The 19385-nt window shown below is 44.3% G+C and overlaps 1 protein-coding gene across 1 annotated transcript in view; it reads right to left on the bottom strand.

The window, feature by feature from the left end:
- Positions 1–12659: 12659 nt before the first annotated feature.
- LOC127584897 (zinc finger protein 653-like) overlaps positions 12660–19385 on the bottom strand; it is a 35222-nt gene continuing 28496 nt past the window's right edge. Inside the window, exons 7-8 of the mRNA XM_052041872.1 lie at positions 18825–18924; positions 12660–15741 (exon numbers count right to left, since the gene is read on the bottom strand). Coding sequence (XP_051897832.1) covers positions 15564–15741; positions 18825–18924 — 278 coding nt within the window. The 3' untranslated portion in view covers positions 12660–15563. The remainder of the gene's footprint in view (positions 15742–18824; positions 18925–19385) is intronic.

Genomic DNA, 19385 nt, shown 5'->3' with positions numbered 1-19385 from the left:
TACGGCAACTGCTCTGCCCAGGACTGCAAGAAACTGCAGAGAGTTGTGGACACAGCCCAGTGCGTCACGGACACCAGCCTCCCCTCCTTGGACTCTTGTCTTTACCTCTTGCTGCCTTGGTGAAGCAGCCAGCATAATCAAAGACCCCACCCACCCAGGACATTCTCTCTTCTCTCCTCTTCCATTGGGTAGAAGATGCAGGAGCCTGAGGGCACGTACCACCAGACTTAAGAACAGCTTCTACCCCACTGTGATAAGACTATTGAACGGTTCCCTTATACAATGAGATGGACTCTGACCTCACCACCTACCTTGTTTTGACCTTGCACCTTATTGCACTGCACTTTCTCTGTAGCTGTGACACTTTACTCTGTACTGTTAATTGTTTTTACCTGTACTACCTCAATGCACTCTGTACTAACTCAATGTAACTGTACTATGTAATGAACTGACCCGTACAATCGGTTTGCAAGACAAGTTTTTCACTGTACCTTGGTACAAGTGACAATAATAAACCAATACCAAATGGGACAATCTTAGATGGGCATCTGGGTTGGCATGGACGAGTTGGGCCAAAGGGCCTGTTTCTGTGCTGTATGACCCTAAGTAACTTCTGAGGAACTTTGCAAGTTATTGCCATCTTTTGAATGCCTTGTGTTTCCTCTGTTTCAACAAACTACGGATATTAATTATTATTTTCTTTCTGTTTTCATTGGACTTCATGAAGCGGCGTAGGGAATTAGTCCTTCCTGCCAAAACATTTCTTGAAAAGACTTAAAATAAAATTAAGGGAAAAACTATGTTTTTTTTAGGTTAGTGAAGATTTTGATTAATTATTATGACACAAGGTTCAGATTTAAACCATGGGAACTTGTACAGCAGAGCTTCAGAGTTAATCGCTGGCAAAAGGAGTGTGAATTACACAAATGGAAAAGCACAATCTGCTCCCACTTTATTGAAAAGCAAAAAACTGCAGATGCTGGAAATCTGAAATTAAAAAAGCAGAAAATGCCAGAAGCTCTTGAGCAACACACAAAGGAGCTGGAGGAACTCAATGAGTCAGGCAGCAGCTGTGGTATTGGTATTGGTTTATTATTGTCACTTGTACCGAGGTACAGCGAAAAACTTGTCTTACAAACCAATCTTACAGGTCAATTCATTACACAGTGCAGTTACATCAAGTTAGTACAGAGTGCATTGAGGTAGTACAGGTAAAAAAAACAATAACAGTACAGAGTAAAGTGTCACAGCTGCAGAGAAAGTGCAGTGCAATAAGGTGCAAGGTCACAACAAGGTAGATTGTGGAGAGAGATGCAGAGTTTCAGGTCAAAGTCTGATGAGGTTCCGACGAAGGGCCATTGATCTAAAGCGTCAACTCTGTTTCTCATTCCACAAATGCCGTCTGAAATGCTGAGTCTTTCCAACACTTTCTGTTTTTAGTTTTATTCCAATTCTAGGTTGCATTTGACTTAAATTGGGACAGACTTTGACTTTACTCAAAGCTAATCAGTTTGACCATCTTTGTTAGGTCATTTTCTGCAGCTAAGGTATCTAACCATGAAACTTGTCCACTCACAATGGGAAAGTCTGGTGAATAAATAGCCTAACACATTTGTGGACAATTAAATCTGACAGATAAAGCTATTAAATTGAGGTCTGACTAATACCTCAGACAGGCTTGAAGAACCTTGTGTCACTATTTCAAGAGCTGATGGGATTTTCGCCCCCACTGCTGAGACCCAGTGACTAGTTACCTCTCAGACCTTAATGTCAAATGTCCATAGTTCCCTGAAAGTGGCAACGCAGGTAGATGGGGTGGTAAAGAAGTTGTACGGCACGATTGCCTTCATCGGTCCGGGTGTTGAGTATAAGAGTCAGGAAGTCATGTTGCAGCGGGTTAAAACTCTGGTTAGGCCACATCTGGAGTATTGTGTGCAATTCCGTCACCCCATTACAGGAAGGATGTGGAGGCTTTGGAGAAGGTGCAGAAGAAGTTCACCAGGATGTTGCCTGGATGAGAGGGTATGTGCTATAAGGAGAGGTTGGACAAACTTGGATTGTTTACTTTGGAGAGTCAGAGGCTGAGGGGAGACCTGATAGAAGTTTATAAAATTATGAGAGGAACAGATAGAGTAGACAGTCAGAACTTTTTCCCAGGGTAGAAATGTCAAATTCTAGAGGACATAGCTTTAAGGTGAGAGGGATAAAGTTTAAGGGAGATGTGCGGGGCAAGTATTTTACACACAGAGTGGTGGGTGCCCGGAACAGTCTGCTAGGGGTGGTGGTGGTGGTGGTGGAGGCGGATACGATCAAGGCATACAAGAGGCATTTAGATAAGCACATGAACATGCAGGTAATGGAGGGGATATAGACCACGTGCAAGCAGATACGTTTAATTTAATTTGCCATCATGGTTGGTACAGACATTGTGGACCGAATGTCTTGTTCCTGTGCTGCACTGTTCTACATTCTATGGAACTGGTTACCCCACTGGTCTCATCGCTGCTTGTTGATCTTTTGACAAAATGGCTGCTGCATTTCTATACATCTCATATTGCCTTAGTGTAAGTGCGAGTCTAGATTATGTGTTCGAATCCAGTGACAGTCTGAACCCATGACCTTTTGACGCAGAGGCATGAGTGTTACTAACTGAGGCAAACAGACATCGATGCAATTGGATTAAGCTTCCAGGCTAATGCCTGTCAACTGATGAATACTTCCAAGAAAATCTGTATTGCTTAAGGAGTATAATTAGCCTGCTCAGAATCCACGAGACATGAAGAATTTACTGACACCCTCTAGCACAGTTGTTGTCCTGTTAAAAGCCCTTCCCAATAATGAGAGATGATGTGATTATTTCTGACGTTTTTGTTGATGAGATTACAAAGTTCAAACACAAGCAGGACTTCTTCATTTTTGATGCAGGGTATCGACCTGGAACGTTGATCACCCCTTTGCCTCTACAGATGCGGCTTGACCTGCTGAGGTCCTCAAGCAGTTTAGTTTGTTGCTCCAGATTCCACTATCTGCAGTCCCTTGTATCTTCTCCATTTTTGGCCTTTATTGGATGTCCCAACCATTACCAAATTTCAGAAGCAGGAAGGTGTGGGGCTGTAGATGTGGACACTAGCGATGCCAGCAATTATTGCCCATCCCTAATTACTCCTGAACTGAGGAGGGAGTTAAGAGTCAATCATATTTGTGGGTGTGGAGTCACATAGAAAGATCAGGATGTGTCACAGCTCAATACGGCAACTGCTCTGTCCAGGACCACAAGAAACTGCAGAGAGTTGTGAACGCAGCCCAGTCCATCACGCAAACCAGCTTCCCCTCCATGGACTCTGTCTACACTTCTCACTCCAAATTTTAATTGAGCATATTGGTATCTCCAGGATAGGAAAGAGCAGAAACAATGCACTATAGCATTTCCATTCTGCACCCAGTGGACATGGTTGAAGGAACCAGAGTTACGAATGCCACCTTAAGGAAAGACTAGCTTGCATCCAGCAAGGAGAAATAAATTTTACAGAACATTGTCCCTTAATGGACTTTACAAGGGTCAGTGAAAATAGAAGTGTTAAATTTGGTTTACTATGCATGTATATGAATGCATGGAGTATAGGAAATGAGGTACAGATGTTAGTCTCTTGTTCAACACAAGGGAGTAAGGATAAGCCCAGTAACCACAGACCAATCAGCTTAACCTCAGTGGATGGAAGATATTTAGAAACACACATCTTGTACAGGAGTAATAGTTACCTGGTAGAAAATGGATTAATTAAGGCGAGACAGCACAGATTTAAGGGCAAATCATGTTTAACCAATTTGACAGTTTTTTTTGACATGGTAACAGATAAAATTGGTGGAGGAACTCAGTTGATGTATAGACATCAACTTCCAGAAGGCTCTTGATAAGATGCTGCATAACAGGCTTATCGACAAGGTAGAAGGACATGGTGTGACAGAAACATTGATACTTGGAGACTAAGTTAGTTAAGTAACAAGCAACAAAGGGTTGTGGAGAATGACTGGTTTTCTGACTTCAGGAAGGTGAATAATGGCATTCCTCAGAGATTGGTTGTAGCTCTACTGCTTTTTTTTGATCTATGTTAGTGACCTAGACTTGGGGTGCAAGCCACAATTTCTAAACTTACAGATGGTATTTGTATATTATTGTCACTTGTACTGAGGTACAGTGAAAAACTTGTCTTGCATACCAGTCATACAGGTCAATTCATTACACAGTGCAGTTACATCGCGTTAGCACAGAGTGCATTGAGGTAGTACAGGTGAAAACAATAACAGTATACAGAGTAAAGTGTCACAGCTACAGGGAAGTGCAGCGCAGGCAGACAATAAGGTGCAAGGTCACAACAAGGTAGATTGTGAGGTCAAGAGTCCATCTCAATGTATAAGGGAACCATTCAATAGTCTTATCACAGTGGGATAGAAGCTGTCCTTGAGCCTGGTGGTATGTGCCCTCAGGCTCCTGTCTCTTCTGCCTGATGGGAGAGGAGAGAAGAGAGAATGACCCGGCTGGGTGGGGTCTTTGTTTATGCTGGCTGCTTCACCAAGACAGCAAGAGGTTAGACAGAGTCAATGGAGGGGAGGCTGGTTTCCATGATGCACTGGACTGTGTCCACAACTCTCTGCAGTTTCTTGCAGTCCCGGGCAGAGCAGTTGCTGTACCAAGCCGTGATGCATCCAGATAGGATGCTTTCTATGGTGCATTGATAAAAGTTGGTGAGTGTCAAAGGGGACATGCCAAATTTCTTTAGCCTTCTGAGGAAGCAGAGGCACTGGTGAGCTTCCTTGGCTGTGGTGTCTACGTGGTTTGACCAGGACAGGCTTTGGTGATGTTCACTCCTAGGAACTTGAAGCTCTCAATCTTCTCGACCTCAGCACCATTGATGTAGGCAGGAACATGTGAACTGCCCCCTCCCTGAAGTCAATGACCAGCTCTTTTATTTTGCCGACATTGAGGGAAAGGTTGTTGTCATGACCCCATGTCACGAAGCTCTCCATCTCCTTCCTGTACTCCGACTCATTGTTATTTGAGATACGGCCCACTACGGTTGTATTATTTGCAAATTTGTAGATGGAGTTAGAGCAGAATCTGACCATGCAGTCGTGAGTGTACAGGGACTAGGGGGCTGAGGATGCAGCCTTGTGGGGCACCAGTGTTGAGAGTAATCGTGCCGGAGGTGTTGCTGCCTATCCTGATTGCGGTCTGTTGGTCAGAAAGTCAGGGATCCAGTTACAGAGGGAGGTGTTGAGTCCCAGGTCTCGCAGTTTGGTGATGAGTTTGCTTGGAATTATAGTATTGAAGATGCTAAACCCAGCACTATTGTGAACTGTGGGGAGGATGTGGTAAATTACAAGATATAAACGAGGTGTAGAATAGGCAGATAGAAGACAAGTGAAGTTTAATGCAGAAAAAGGAAGTGTTGTCTAATGGTAGGAAGGAGAGGCGATCCAGAATAAAGACTGTTCTAAAAGGGGCAGGGGGACCTGTGGGTATGGGTGCACAAGTTATTGAGAGTAGCAGTGATGGGGGGGCAAAGTTTAAAGGAGATGTGCGAGGCAAGTTTTATTTTTACACAGAGTGGTGGGTGCCTGGAACGGGCTGCCTGGGGTGGTGGTGGAGGCAGATACGATAGACACGAGATTCTGCAGATGCTGGAGCAACACACACAAAATGCTGGAGGAACTCAGCAGGTCAGGCAGCATCTATGGAGGGAAATAAACAGTTGACATTTCGGGTCGAAACCCTTCATCAGGACTGTCAGATATGATAGTGGCCTTTAAGAAGCTTTTAGATGGACACATGAATATGTAGGAAATTGGGGGGGGGGGGGGGGGGTGGTGTGGTATGAATCGTGCAGGCAGAGGAGATTTGGTTTAATTGGCATTGTGTCAACACAGACATCACGGGTCAAAGGGTCTATTGCTGTGCTGTAGTCTTCCACCTTCTCTGTTCTTAGCAGGGCAGGTTGAGAAAGCAGTTAATAAGGCACGTACAATTCTGGGATTTATCCATAGAGATTGGAGTATAAAAACAAGGAAGTCACGCTGAATCTTTCTAAAATATTGGTTTCAGCTGAAGTATTGTTCAATTCTGGTCACACTTTAGAGGAAGGAGATGAGAGAGTCCAGAGGAGATTTATGGGAATTTTCCCCGAGTTGAGGGACTGTTACAAGGGTGGAATTGGAGAGGTTAGGACTGTTTTCTTTGGAGAAGGCTGAGGTGAGACGTGATGGTACATGAAATGACAAGGAGTCTGGACTGAGTGGATAGTGAGAGACTGTTCCTGTTGATTGACAGGGTGAGGTCTACAGGTCACAGGTACAAAATAAAGGGAAAGAGACTAAAAGAAGGGAGAAAATATTCTTATACAGTGGGATTGGAATCGGGAATGAACTGCCTGAAAGTGAAGACAGGTTCCATCATGGCTTTCAAGAGGGATTGAATAGTTAGCAGGGAAAATATTACAAGGGTCTGGAGAGTGGAACTGGTGAGATGCTTTGGTAGTTAGTCTGGGCACATAGGGTGGCACAATGGCTTAGCTAGGAGAGCTGCTACCTCACAGCTTTGGAGTGCCAGGTTCAATCCTGACCTCCAGTGCTGTGTGGTGTCTGCACATAGTCCCTGTGTGTGCGTTTCCTCTGGGTGTTCCTGTTTGCTCCCACATGAGGACTTGCAGCCGGCTGAAAAGCTTGAGCATGTAGATATTAAGAAAGAGGAGGTGCTGAACTTTTGGAAAGCATCAAGTTGGATAAGTCGCCGGGACCGGATGAGGTGTACCCCAGGCTATTGTGGGAGGTGAGGGAGGAGATTGCGGAGCCTCTGATGATCTTTGCATCATCAATGGAGACGGGAGAGGTTCCGGAGGATTGGAGGGTTGCAGATGTTGTTCCCTTATTCAAGAAAGGGAGTAGAGATAGCCCAGGGAATTATAGACCAGTGAGTCTTACTTCAGTGGTTGGTAAGTTGATGGAGAAGATCCTGAGAGGCAGGATTTATGAACATTTGGAGAGGAATAATATGATTAGGAATAGTCAGCATAGCTTTGTCAAGGGTAGGTCCTGCCTTACGAGCCTGAATGAATTTTTTGAGGATGTGACTAAACACATCTACTGCTCTCCCTTTATTGATGTAGTGTATATGGATTTCAGCAAGGCTTATCGAGAAAGTAAGGAGGCATGGGATCCAAAGGGACATTGCAGTGTGGATCCAGAACTGGCTGGCCCACAGAAGGCAAAGAGTGGTTGTTGACGGGTCATATTCTGCATGGAGGTCGGTGACCAGTGGTGTACCTTAGGAATCTGTTCTGGGACCCTTGCTCTTTGTGATTTTTATAAACAACCTGGATGAGGATGTGGAGGGATGGGTTAGTAAGTTTGCAGATGACACAAAGGTTGGAGGTGTTGTGGATAGTATGGAGGGATGTCAGAGGTTACAGCGGGACATAGATAGGATGCAGAACTGGGCTGAGAAGTGGCAGATGGAGTTCAACCCAGATAAGTGTGAAGTGGTTCATTTTGGTAGGTCAAATATGATGGCATAGTATAGTATTAATGGTAGGACTCTTGGCAGTGTGGAGGATCAGAGGGATCTTGGGGTCCGAGTCCATAGGACGCTCAAAGCAGCTGCACAGGTTGACTCTGTGGTTAAGAAGGCATATGGTGTTTTGTCCTTCATCAATCGTGGAATTGAATTTAAGAGCTGAGATAATGTTGTAACTATAGAGGACCCTGGTCAGACCCCACTTGGAGTGTTGTGCTCAGTTCTGGTCGCCTCACTACAGGAAGGATGTGGAAGCCATAGAAAAGGTGCAGAGGAGATTTACAAGGATACTGCCTGGATTGGGGAGCATGCCTTATGAAAGCAGGCTGAGGGAACTCAGCTTTTTCTCCTTGGAGTGATGGAGGATGAGGGGGGACCTGATAGAGGTACAGATGATGATGAGCAGCTTTTTCCCAGGGCTGAAATGCTGGCCACAAGAGGACACAGGTTTAAGGTGCTGGGGAGTAGGCATAGAGGAGATGTCAGGGCGTAAGTTTTTTTACTCAGAATGGTGAGTGCGTGGAACGGGCTGCCGGCAACAGTGGTGGAGGTGGATACGATAGGGTCTTTTAAGAGACTGTTAGATAGGTACATGGAGCTGAGAAAAATAGAGGGCTATGGGTAAGCCTAGTAATTTCTAAGGTAGGGATATGTTCGGCACAGCTTTGTGGGCCGAAGGGCCTGAATTGTGCTGTAGGTTTTCTATTCCAAGGAAATGCAGGTTGGTAGGTCAACTAGCCACTGTAAGTTGCTCCTAAAATCGAAGTGGTAGAATCTGGAAGAGTTGAAGGGAATGTGGGGAGAATTTAAAAAATAGGATTCATGTAAATGGGTGCTGGATGGTCAGTCTGGACTCGGTTGGTCGAAGGCCCTGTTTCTGTGATGTATGACTCTATGACAATGGGCCAAATGGCCTCCTCTGTGCTGTAACCATTCTATGATTACGACAGATTCATAGAGATCTAGTGCGGAAGCAAGGCTTTCAACCCAACTTGTCGATGGTGACCAAGATGTCTGTCAAAGATGCTAATCCCACATGCCTGCATTTGGCCCATACCCCCCTATCCTTTCCTGCCCACACACAGATACTCAAGAGTACATTCTGGGCTCCTTCTCGGAATAGTTGCCCAACAACAGGTCATCCTGTCCAACCAATCATGGTGTTTAACGCGCCTCTCAAATTTACGAGGATGTTGCCAGGCCTCAGTTATAGCGAGAGGTTGGCCATGCTGGGTCTTTATTCCTTGGAACATAGGAGAATGAGGTGTGACCTTATATAAGTGTTTAAAATTACAAGAGGCATAGATGAGGTGGACAGTAACAGTCTTTTCCCCAGGGTAGGGGAGTCCAAAACTAGGGGACATAGGTTTAGGGTGAGAGGGGAAAAATTTAAAAGGGACCTGAGGGGCAACTTTTTCACACAGAGGGTGGTGAGTGTATGGAACGAGCTGCCAGAGGAAGTGGGTGAAGCAGGCACAACAGTATCACTTAAGAAGCACTTGGATAGGTACATGGAGGGGCAAGACTTGGAGGGATATGAGCCGAATGCAGGAAATTGGGACTAGTTGGGCGGACAACATGGTCGGCATAGACTGGTTGGACTGAAGGGCCTCTATCTGTGCTGATTTGCCCTCATTCCCTTGTCTTTCCTTATCTAAATCTGTTAACGTAACTGTCTGTTGCTGCCACCTTTACGTGCCTGTCAAATTCCTATGTATACACCAATGACGTGTGCACAGAGCAGTCAGCACAACTGCAACCATCCCATTCCAAGGGCAACTTCTTCCATACATAGGTGATCAGCTTCAGAGGTAAGTGGGTCTTTGGCTACCCTTGTCTAGCTACTGTCGAGAACATGGTGGTGCACAATGCCCTGAGCTGGAATCATTTTTTTCATGTCTTTTTTAACGATATATTTCTTAGGGAAGTTGAATGAATCACAGGTGATGGGAGTGGGAAATCAACAGAGATCTCCGCACCAGATGCTCAACCTGGAGAGAGTGAAAACAGGAGAAGATCGAGGCAGCTGCCAATGCGGTAGGGCTTACACCTACCGCATGCCAGTGCCCTGGATCAACTAACCCGTCAGTCAGTGTCCTCGGGGATGGGAAGTGTACAACTGGGGAAAACAGGTACAGAAACAAGAGCAGGTGAATGTTAGACTGTGGCTGCAGTGTGCACTGTTACCAGATGCACTGCAGCAACTCCCCAAGGCTTCAGTAGCACCTCCCAAACCATGGCCTCTACTACCTAGAAGAACAAGGTCAACAAGTTAATGGGAACACCACCACCAGCAGGTTCCTTTCCATGTCACACACACCGTAACTTGGAAATGCGTCACCAGGTCCTTCACTGTGGCTGGGTCCAAATCCTGGACCTCCCTTCCCAATGGATGGCACTGTGGGAACACATTCCCCAAAAGGACTGAAGCAGTTCAAGGCAGCGGCTCACCGACACCTTCTCAAGGACAATTAGGGACGGGTAACAAATACTGACCTTTGCAGAGGCACCAAGGTCCTGAGGTCCAAATAAAATCTATTATAGGCATTTATGTTGGTATTAAGACTTGACAAATTAGTGTTTTTTCTGCAGTGATTACAGTTTCACAAATGGTAGCTAACAGTGTTAAAATGAATGCCCAATGCAACTGCAAAACTTCCAAGATATCATCTATCTAACAGAATCCCTGGGAGTCGGTAGCTGAAAACCACTCTTATATATGAATCATGCTCAGGTTTTCAACTCCTAGGCTCTCTGCCCCATCTGCTGGTGAACAATGTCATTACGTGCGGCTCAAAATAAGCTTGGACATTAGAATGATCACATCTGATGTACTGTAAGGGACTTCAGGTATTTTTGTAAGAGGTGGAATACAACCATAGAACACTACAGCACAGAAAACAGGCCATTCGGCCCTTCTAGTCTATGTCGAAACTTTATTCCACTAGTCCCATTGACCTGCACCCAGTACATAACCCTCCAGACCTCTCCCGTCCACGTATCTATCCAATTTATTCTTTAGTGAGGCCGCATTTACGACGTCAGATGGCAGCCCGTTCCACACTCCCACCACTCCGAGTGAAGAAGCTCCCCCTTTCAGCCTAAAGCCATGTCCTCTCGTACTTCTCTCTCCTAATCTAGGTGGAAACAGCCTACTTGCATTAACTCTGTCTATACCCCTCATAATTCTGTCAATCTCTATCAAATCTCCCCTCATTCTTCTACGCTCCAAGGAATAAAGCCCTAACCTGTTCAATCTTTCCCTGTAACTCAACTCCTGAAGACCCGGCAACATTCTAGTAAATCTTCTCTGCACTCTTTCAATCTTACTGATATCCTTCCTATAGTTAGGTGACCAGAACTGCACACAATACTCCAAATTTGGCCTCACCAATGTCTTATACAACCTCACCATAACATCCCAACCCCTATACTTAATACTTTGATTTATGAATGCCAGGATGCCAAAAGCCTTCTTTACAACCCTGTCTACCTGCGACACCACTTTGTGTCTGAACTCCCAGATCCCTTTGTTCCTCCACACTGCTCAGTGCCCTACTATGTACTGTGTATGTCCTACCTTGATTTGTCCTTCCAAAATGCAACACCTCACACTTGTCTGCATTAAATTCCATTTGCCATTTTCTGGCCCATTCTTCCAGTTGGTCCAGATCCCTCTGCAAGCTTTGAAAGCCTTCCTCACTGTCCACAACGCCTCCAATCTTAGTGTCATCAGCAAACTTGCTGATCCAATTTACCACATTATCATCTAGATCATTGATATAGACAACAAACAACAATGGCCCCAGCACAGATCCCTGAGGCACACCACTAGTCACAGGCCTCCAGTCTGAGAAACAATTGTCCACTACCACTCTCTGTCTTCTCCCACACAGCCAATTTCAAATCCAGTTTATAACCTCTCCATGGATACCTAGTGTCTGAACCTTTTGAACTAACCTCCCATGGGGGACCTTGTCAAAGGCCTTACTAAAGTCCATGTAGACAACATCCACAGCCTTTCCTTCATCTACTTTCTTGGTAACCTAATAAAAACAGGTCAACTTGCAAACAGGTGCTCCTTCAGCTAATAAAATTAAAGTTGACAGATTTCAATGTTTATATTTCAGAATAATACCTGTCTGTAGTAAAATTTGAAAAAGTAAAATAAACCTTGAAGCAACTAAATTGTAAAGCATAGTACATTGTTAACAGAACACACAGGGCTTCAGAACTTGCATTGATTTTCTGCAATGTTGACTTAAAGGTAATATGAGAAAAGGTAAATGCATTTTAAATCAGGAAAGCATTTTTCTGAAGTGGGAGGTGCTGAGAGGGGAGAGTGGTGGAGAGAGAGTGGAAGGGGGTAGGGAGAGTGGTGGGAAGGGTATATGGGGTGGGTCAGGGGAAGGAGAATTGTAAAGGGGAAGTGACCCATGCACTAGAGTTTGGTACATTTCCCACTGCCACTTCAAAAGATTACTTCCCCTTCATTATCGATAAGATCCAACTCGAGAAACTGGAAGTTATCAGAACTCCTGGACATGGAAAATTTGCTCACCATTGTCCTTAAGTAACCCTTTAAATGTGGTAAAATATTCCAAGGGACTTCACAATTGTTGGACCACCCCACAGCCATCTTCTTAGGGAGGACAGCTTCAACGTCATCACCCACCAATCTGCAGAGACAGCAGGAAATGGAAGCAAATCACAGGTTGGGGAGAAGAGGCCAGGAAAGATCACAGCTCCTGCCTGTTTCACATACCATCATGTCAACTGGCTGCACTTTACCCACTGGAGATGGACCATCATGTCAACTGGCCGGATTTTACCCATTGGAGATGGACCATCATGTCAACTGGCCGGATTTTACCCACTGGAGATGGACCATCATGTCAACTGGCTGGATTTTACCCACTGGAGATGGACCATCATGTCAACTGGCTGGATTTTACCCACTGGAGATGGACCATCACGTCAACTGGCCGGACTTCACCCATTGGAGATGGACCACAGACTGAGATTCGGGTTTAGTTTGGAAAACTGAAAAAATTACCCTTGGCATCATTGATGCAAAGTAACAATCAAAATATACAATAAAATAATTTGACATTTACTAACATAAAACACCACAAAATAAAAACTCTCAATGTACATTCAAACATTGTCACCGTACTGGTTAAGCTTGTAAACAGTCCTTCTGTTGATGATGCTCATCTTAACATTAACAAGACCTGAAAGGCACACTTATAAAACGCTTCTGCACAAGCACTGTGTGTGTGAGAGCAGGACAGGGAGATGTATCAAGCTTCAGATGCACAGTGGGGTAGGGCCCTTTGGAAAAAATGTAATTACTCTTGCTCCCATCCCCAGACTATACCCTGCCCTGAAGGGCTGGTTTCTGAGACCTTGCTTATTCTCTCAGGTTTTGCTTTTTACCCTTTTGCAAGAACAAAACATATGGGTGCCAACTGCTGTGGATAGTTTCTCAGAGAACCCCTGAACACCATGCACAGCTTGATTGATTGCCCAGGGCACACAGAGGAAAATGTAATCACTCAATTGAAAAATCAGATAATTACTTGTCCTACCTGTCAGCTCATCATTGCCATCAAAGGGCACTGATATGAACACTAACTGAAGATGCAGGGAACATACATAGGTATAGCATAAAGGAATACAATTCTCAAAGCAAAGCTGGGAAGATCTGTTGGAGAACAGACTTCATCTGGAAATTGCCCGTGGTTAGAGGCATTAATCAGCCATTACGTCAATGTGGGCAGTTCCACCTCCCTAATTCATCCATCTCAGTACATCCATCTGCATTATGTACTGAATCTGTTTGTTAACCCATGAAACCTTCTGCTGGTTACTTTGAAGAGCAGCAACACACATTTAGATTTTCTGTTCCAATCTTTCCCCTTTTCTTGGTACCAGCTCATAAATGGGTCACTATTCTGTGGGCAGTGGGCACCTTCTCTGACTGTTCCTTTTGTACATTCAGTCAATGCTGTCAGAGTATTCAAATGGGAGAGATGGGAACATCATAATCAAGCTTGTTGCTGCACCAAACATTCAACATGGCACTTTTCAGCACAAGAGAACTACCTGGATTAAGAACCCAAACTGGTTTCCCTCTCTCTCAGCTGGAAATGCATCTCACTGTCGACCCGCACAGGACAGCTAACTCAACACAATGAAAGACTTTGCTCACATCACTCAGTGGATTTTTTTTTAAGATCAAAAGCCATCGGCCAGTGCCTGGGTCTGTCTTAAACTAGTCGAGTTCTAAATTCTATCATGGATTCAGTATTTCACGATTTCAACTCACATATAGCAAGGTTATAACTGGCACTGTGATGAAGATCACCAATCACAATACATTAAAATTGTTATTAAAGTAATCTTGCCTACATTTTCTCCCACTTTGTCTTCTATATTTCCAATTTTAATTTCTTTGCAAGGCAGCCCCTTGGTTCCAAACAACTCAACAGACTTGCATACCAGGAAGGACCCAGGACTGATTCTATTTTTTTTACTGAGTGAGTTGATTATAGCAAAGATGGATCAGGGCACTACAATTGACCCAAATGCCTATGTGGTGAGCAGACTGACTCACAGGTGATGATCTGTTCCTGGACAACCACCAGAACCATCATGGGTACAAGTAACTGCCCTGTATACCTTGAGCAGGACAACGGGTGCCCATGGAATGGTACCACAGAAACCGTGCAGGCCAAGAAAGTGCAACTGAAAGAACCATCGACTTATTTTACCTCCAACTTTTTCTGATGAGAATATCCCTGACACGAAACATTAGCAGTTCCCTTCTCGTAAGTGCTGAGCATTTCACACATTTTCTGCCTTGATCTAAGATTATCCACTTGCTCGAATTCATTCTGTCATAGGCTCATTAACTATTTTGATTTGAAATGGTAAACATGCCCATTTCTTCACCTGCCCCAGCTTCAAAGCCAGGCATGTGGTAGATCTGTTTAAAAAAATATTCCCTTCAAGTGATTTGATGGGTTCCAAAAGCCCGACCTTCCAACCACTCAGAAGACTGGTCACAGGAGCTCCACTGGGTCATTCTAATAATTGCTCAGTTCTGTTGGCGAGTTAATTGGAGTTCTGGTGGGCGAATGTTCTCTGAAACACTCTCCCTATCCCACTGCCCACACCAGTGCAACTTCAACCCCACCAACTTGGCGTGCCAGCCCCAATACAAGTCAAACCGAGACCCACTGGCAGCCAAGAGTTTTAAAAGTATGCCATTTAATTTCAGGGTGATTACAAGCTCAGCACCAAACCCACCTTTGGCTTCATCTGCAGTCGGTTCAGAGGGACAAAACCTGGGAGAGACACAGCCTGGCTACCTGACCCAAGGTTGATGGAACCCAACCTCCTGTCAGGCTTGGGTGGGAACTCTGAGAGATTGTTTGGGTTAGATTTGGATCATGTCAGGTGGGAAAACGAAGCCAAAGACCAGAACCAGACCAACTGCAATCTTACTGAATGGAAGTGCAGGCTCAAGGGGCTACTTTTGTTCCTACATCTTGTGTTTTTATCTACGACATTCAGGATGACTTGTTTGGTATTACGGCTTGTCTCCCCGTACTTGATCAATAGCGATGAGCATGCAGGCCGGCAAGTCTTTTATTCCCTGCACCTTTTTGTCAATAATGGTAAAGAAACTACAAGTCCTTGGGCTCAGATCTGTCTCAGTTTGGCTGAGGTCGGGTCAGGTTTCATCCAGAGCGGGTCCCCGCTCTCAGGTACCAGTGATTGCACTGGCCCAAGATTCAAGTAAACTCATTGAATTTCCCCCACACCACCAACACCCGTTCTACCCCCAACAACGTGAAAATATTTCATATACAGAAGCTGAAAATATAAAATTTCATTTTTGAGTCGACAGTGCTTGCACAAACTTTATGCGTTGTCAAGGAGGGTTTGTGCACATGCCTCTTGTCACAGTGGTACAAGTCCAGCAACGTCACATGGTCTGACACTCAGGGTGACTTTTTAGTTTGTGAAATTTGACACTGTCCATCTTTTCAAACTTCTTGCCACAGTATTCGCACGTGAAATTGTACTGTATCTCTGTGTTGTGTTTCTTCATGTGCCAGTTGAGCGAAGCCCTCTGTCGACACTGATACCCACAAATTTCACACCTTCAAACACAAAGGAGAAAAGCCCAGTAAATATTAACCTCATCAATGCTTGGCATTGGTCAGGATTCTGACACACCATTCTTTTGTATTTTGACTATTCAGTTGTTTTGCCCTTGTCGCCGTATTTACTGTGTTTATTATTACCACATATACTATTTACTCTCCAAGCTTCTTGCGCCCTGGTCTATATGGCAATAAGCTAATCTGAATCCAAATCCTTAATTAAGGACAGGCTCGTAGGTAGTTGTTGGTGGTAAAGTTCATTTATCCAAAGAAACCGAATCTTTCTTCCCTCCCTACAGCAACTTGTCTGAAAATGATTTGTTGGAACAGTAAGTCATTTAACCTCACAACTTATCCTTAATGTTCGACTTATACAAATAACAGGCATTTGCAAAAAAGCGTTCCAATAACTACTGTACCTTATTTTTGTGTGTAGAAGGGTTTCCAAACTTTACTCCGGTAAGGACTAGCTCTAATTTTTAGACTATGTCCCTCCACCTATTCTGGATTCTCCAAGCAGTGGAAATGGTTTCTCTCAAAGTGCCAAGTTAAGTTTTCAAAAACTTAATGCAAATCAGGCTATCAATTTCCCTGAAATCCAATCCTAGTTCCTGTAATTTCATAACTTAACCCTTGAAATTCGTCACGTATGGAAAATTTATTCACCATTTCTCCCAGACCAATCTGCCCTTCCAGTGGCGTGGTGGCCAGAATCACTCCCAGTACTCGAGGGGTCACCTGTTCAGGACCTTGTGACCTGCCGTGTCCAGCTTATCGCACTGTCCTTTTTTCACTTTTGTGTTCCAGCCAAAACGCCCCTTGGTGCTGATACCGCTGTGTGCAAGTCTCCCATCATCAGCCTTAAACTTACAGATTGCCTGGTCATTATCAGTCTGTTTGTGGGATCTGACTGCTCCCAAATTAGTACCACACTGCCCTGCATTACAACAGTGACTAAACTTCAAATGCAATTCTCTTCGAGGCTGGGAAAGGAACGATATAAATGTAAAACTTTCATTTTCACCTTTCACTGATTTGAAACACACACCATCTCATCCCTCCCACACAATTTGAACTGTTGATTAATTCTTTTTATTCCAATCCTTTTGGTTATCCTTATGTAACAAATTTCCCCAATAATCATTTTTTTGTGGGACATGGTTAGTTCCATATATGAGTGGGGGTGACTGGCAGACTTACCTCCTCTGCAGCCCAACAATAACCTCCACCACTGTCATAACCTGCCTGGGTGGACTACACCGAGACAAGAGATTCTGCAGATGCTGGAATCTGGACCAACACTCAGCTGAGTTTCTCCAGCACTGTGTGTGTGTGGCCGGACTACACACTTGGTTGGCGCCATTGACATCGCCTTCCCTCTCCGACTGTGGAGAGTCACTGGGAATTTGTCACTGACGTAGGAGAATCTTGACATCTCAAAACTGAAGGGACCAATCAAACTAAAATGGTGTGGGAGGCGGGGGTACAATATTCAGCGGGAACACAAAAGAGGGAACTAAGGAACCAGCTCTCCTATTTACATTACCCATTAGTTTATCAGTGTGCTGGAACAATGACCGGAAACAGACCTGGACTCATTTATTTTCCTTCCCCAGCTCTGGGACAAGAATATCATTTACAGTATTCTATCCAACTCAGCAGCAATTGGAATTTTAAGTACACACCATCCAGTTTGTACAGCTTAGCACCACTTCGAGCATTTAAAAAACAATGTGTTGCCTACAGAGGAAACCTCAGTGGTATCAGTCGCTAATGGAACATAATGTCTTCTAGCAGGATCGAAAACAGAAATTAGAAAATGCCCAACACTGTCACACCTCATTCTTTTTTGTAATTTCTTCACTTTTAATTACTTCAGTTTGAAGTGGAAAATTAAGATAGTCGTTGCCATGGGTGGTGTATCAGTGGAATTTGTTGCCACAGGGGGCTCTGCAGGCCAAGTCATTGGGTGTGTTTAAGGCAGAGACTGATGGGTTCTTGGTTGGTAAGGGGGTTAAAGGTTACAGGGAGAAGGCAGGAGAATGGGGTTGAAAAAAAATCAGCTATGATTGAATGCTGGAGCAGACTCGATGGGCCAAATGGCCTAATTCTGCTCCTATATCTTAGGATCTTATGTCTATTTTAAACTGATTTTTATGTGGGCCCTAGGAAAAGGGTATCAAAGAAAATTAGAAAGCAGGCATCATTTCCGCCCACTTCACTGTTGTACGTCTTAACCAACAGAAGCCGAGATCACAGGCTACGTACAACCAATAATACCAACTTCTTTTTCAGCTTACACTAAAGACAATAGTTGATTATGTTTGATTCAGGAATTTACCCCAAGATTGAAATGTATACTGTTGTCAAGCAATTCTTCCATAGACATTTGTGAAGCCTAGCTGTAAAATACTCTTGACATCAAGGAAGGTAACTGTGTCGCAGTATGTTACTATCTTTTCGCAGAAGGAATCTGGTGAGATAGAAGTTGTTTGTGTCAAGAAATGAGTTTGCAAATCTTTACAAATCCCTAGGTAGGCATACCAAAAGGCACATTGCTGGGGCAGAGTAGTCATAACTGTACTCTGCAGATAGCTGCACCAGCCAAAAAGAAATTAACATGTACATTGTGATGACGAATTCTTTTTCTATTCCTTCTTATAATCTATGTGGTCTTTGGCCCCAATGGGTCCATATCAGCTGCCAGTAGAACAAGCCTACCAGTCCATTCAACTGCCCTTACTTACCTTTAGTCCTGGTACTTGTTCTCTCTTTCACGATGTCACTCTCTTTTGCCACTTACACCAATTGCTAATTTACAGCAGCTAACTAATCTTAACCTTCCTTTGGGATGCAGGAGTAAACTGGAGAATCTGACAGAAACCCACAGGTTTGTAAGGAGAACATGCAGACTCTACACAGACAGCACCCACGGTTAGGATTGACTTCAGGCCGCTGGAACTGTAGGGCAGGAGCTCTAACTGATGTGCCACTGCCAGACAAGGGGAACGCATGGAAACCAACAAGCATATGCCTCAGCTACTCTCCCAAAATGAAACTTATTTCAACAGTAAACCTACTGGAGTGGTGTCTCTCCCGTGTGCGTCCTTCGATGAACTTCAAGGTGATTCTTCCTTTTAAATGACTTTCCACACGTTTCACAAATAAAATCTCGCACTCCTAGATGGAAGGAAACTATGAAATTAGAATCAGAGATTTTCCATTCATTTTTGATAAAATGTATTTAATGGAACCTGCATGAAGTTAAATTCCAATTAATGGGGTCGTCTCTTTTTCAGTCTAATACCTAACCTCAGCCTCACCACATCCAAACTAAAATCAAAGAAAGTTGGAAACACTCATCAGTTGTGACGAAGGGGCTTTGGTCTGAAAGTTTCTCTTTACCCAGATGCTGCTGAACCAGTGAAATGTTTCTAGCATTTTCCATTTTTATTTCAGATTTCCAGCATCTGCAGTAGTCTTATTTGTCTCAGCCTATCCTGTGGTGGCCCAGGCTCACAGCCTCATGCCCTTACTTAGCAGATCCAGATGTGGAAGACCCACCTTGCAGACTCCAGCAGAACAGCCTGAGCTGCAGAAGGACCTTCATCATTGCATCAAGGAAGCCTTGGCTTAGAGCT

This window comes from Pristis pectinata, chromosome 31 (genome assembly GCF_009764475.1).
Source record: "Pristis pectinata isolate sPriPec2 chromosome 31, sPriPec2.1.pri, whole genome shotgun sequence".
NCBI classification, from domain to species: Eukaryota; Metazoa; Chordata; class Chondrichthyes; order Rhinopristiformes; family Pristidae; genus Pristis; species Pristis pectinata.
This window is presented reverse-complemented; position numbering and strand designations above follow the sequence as displayed.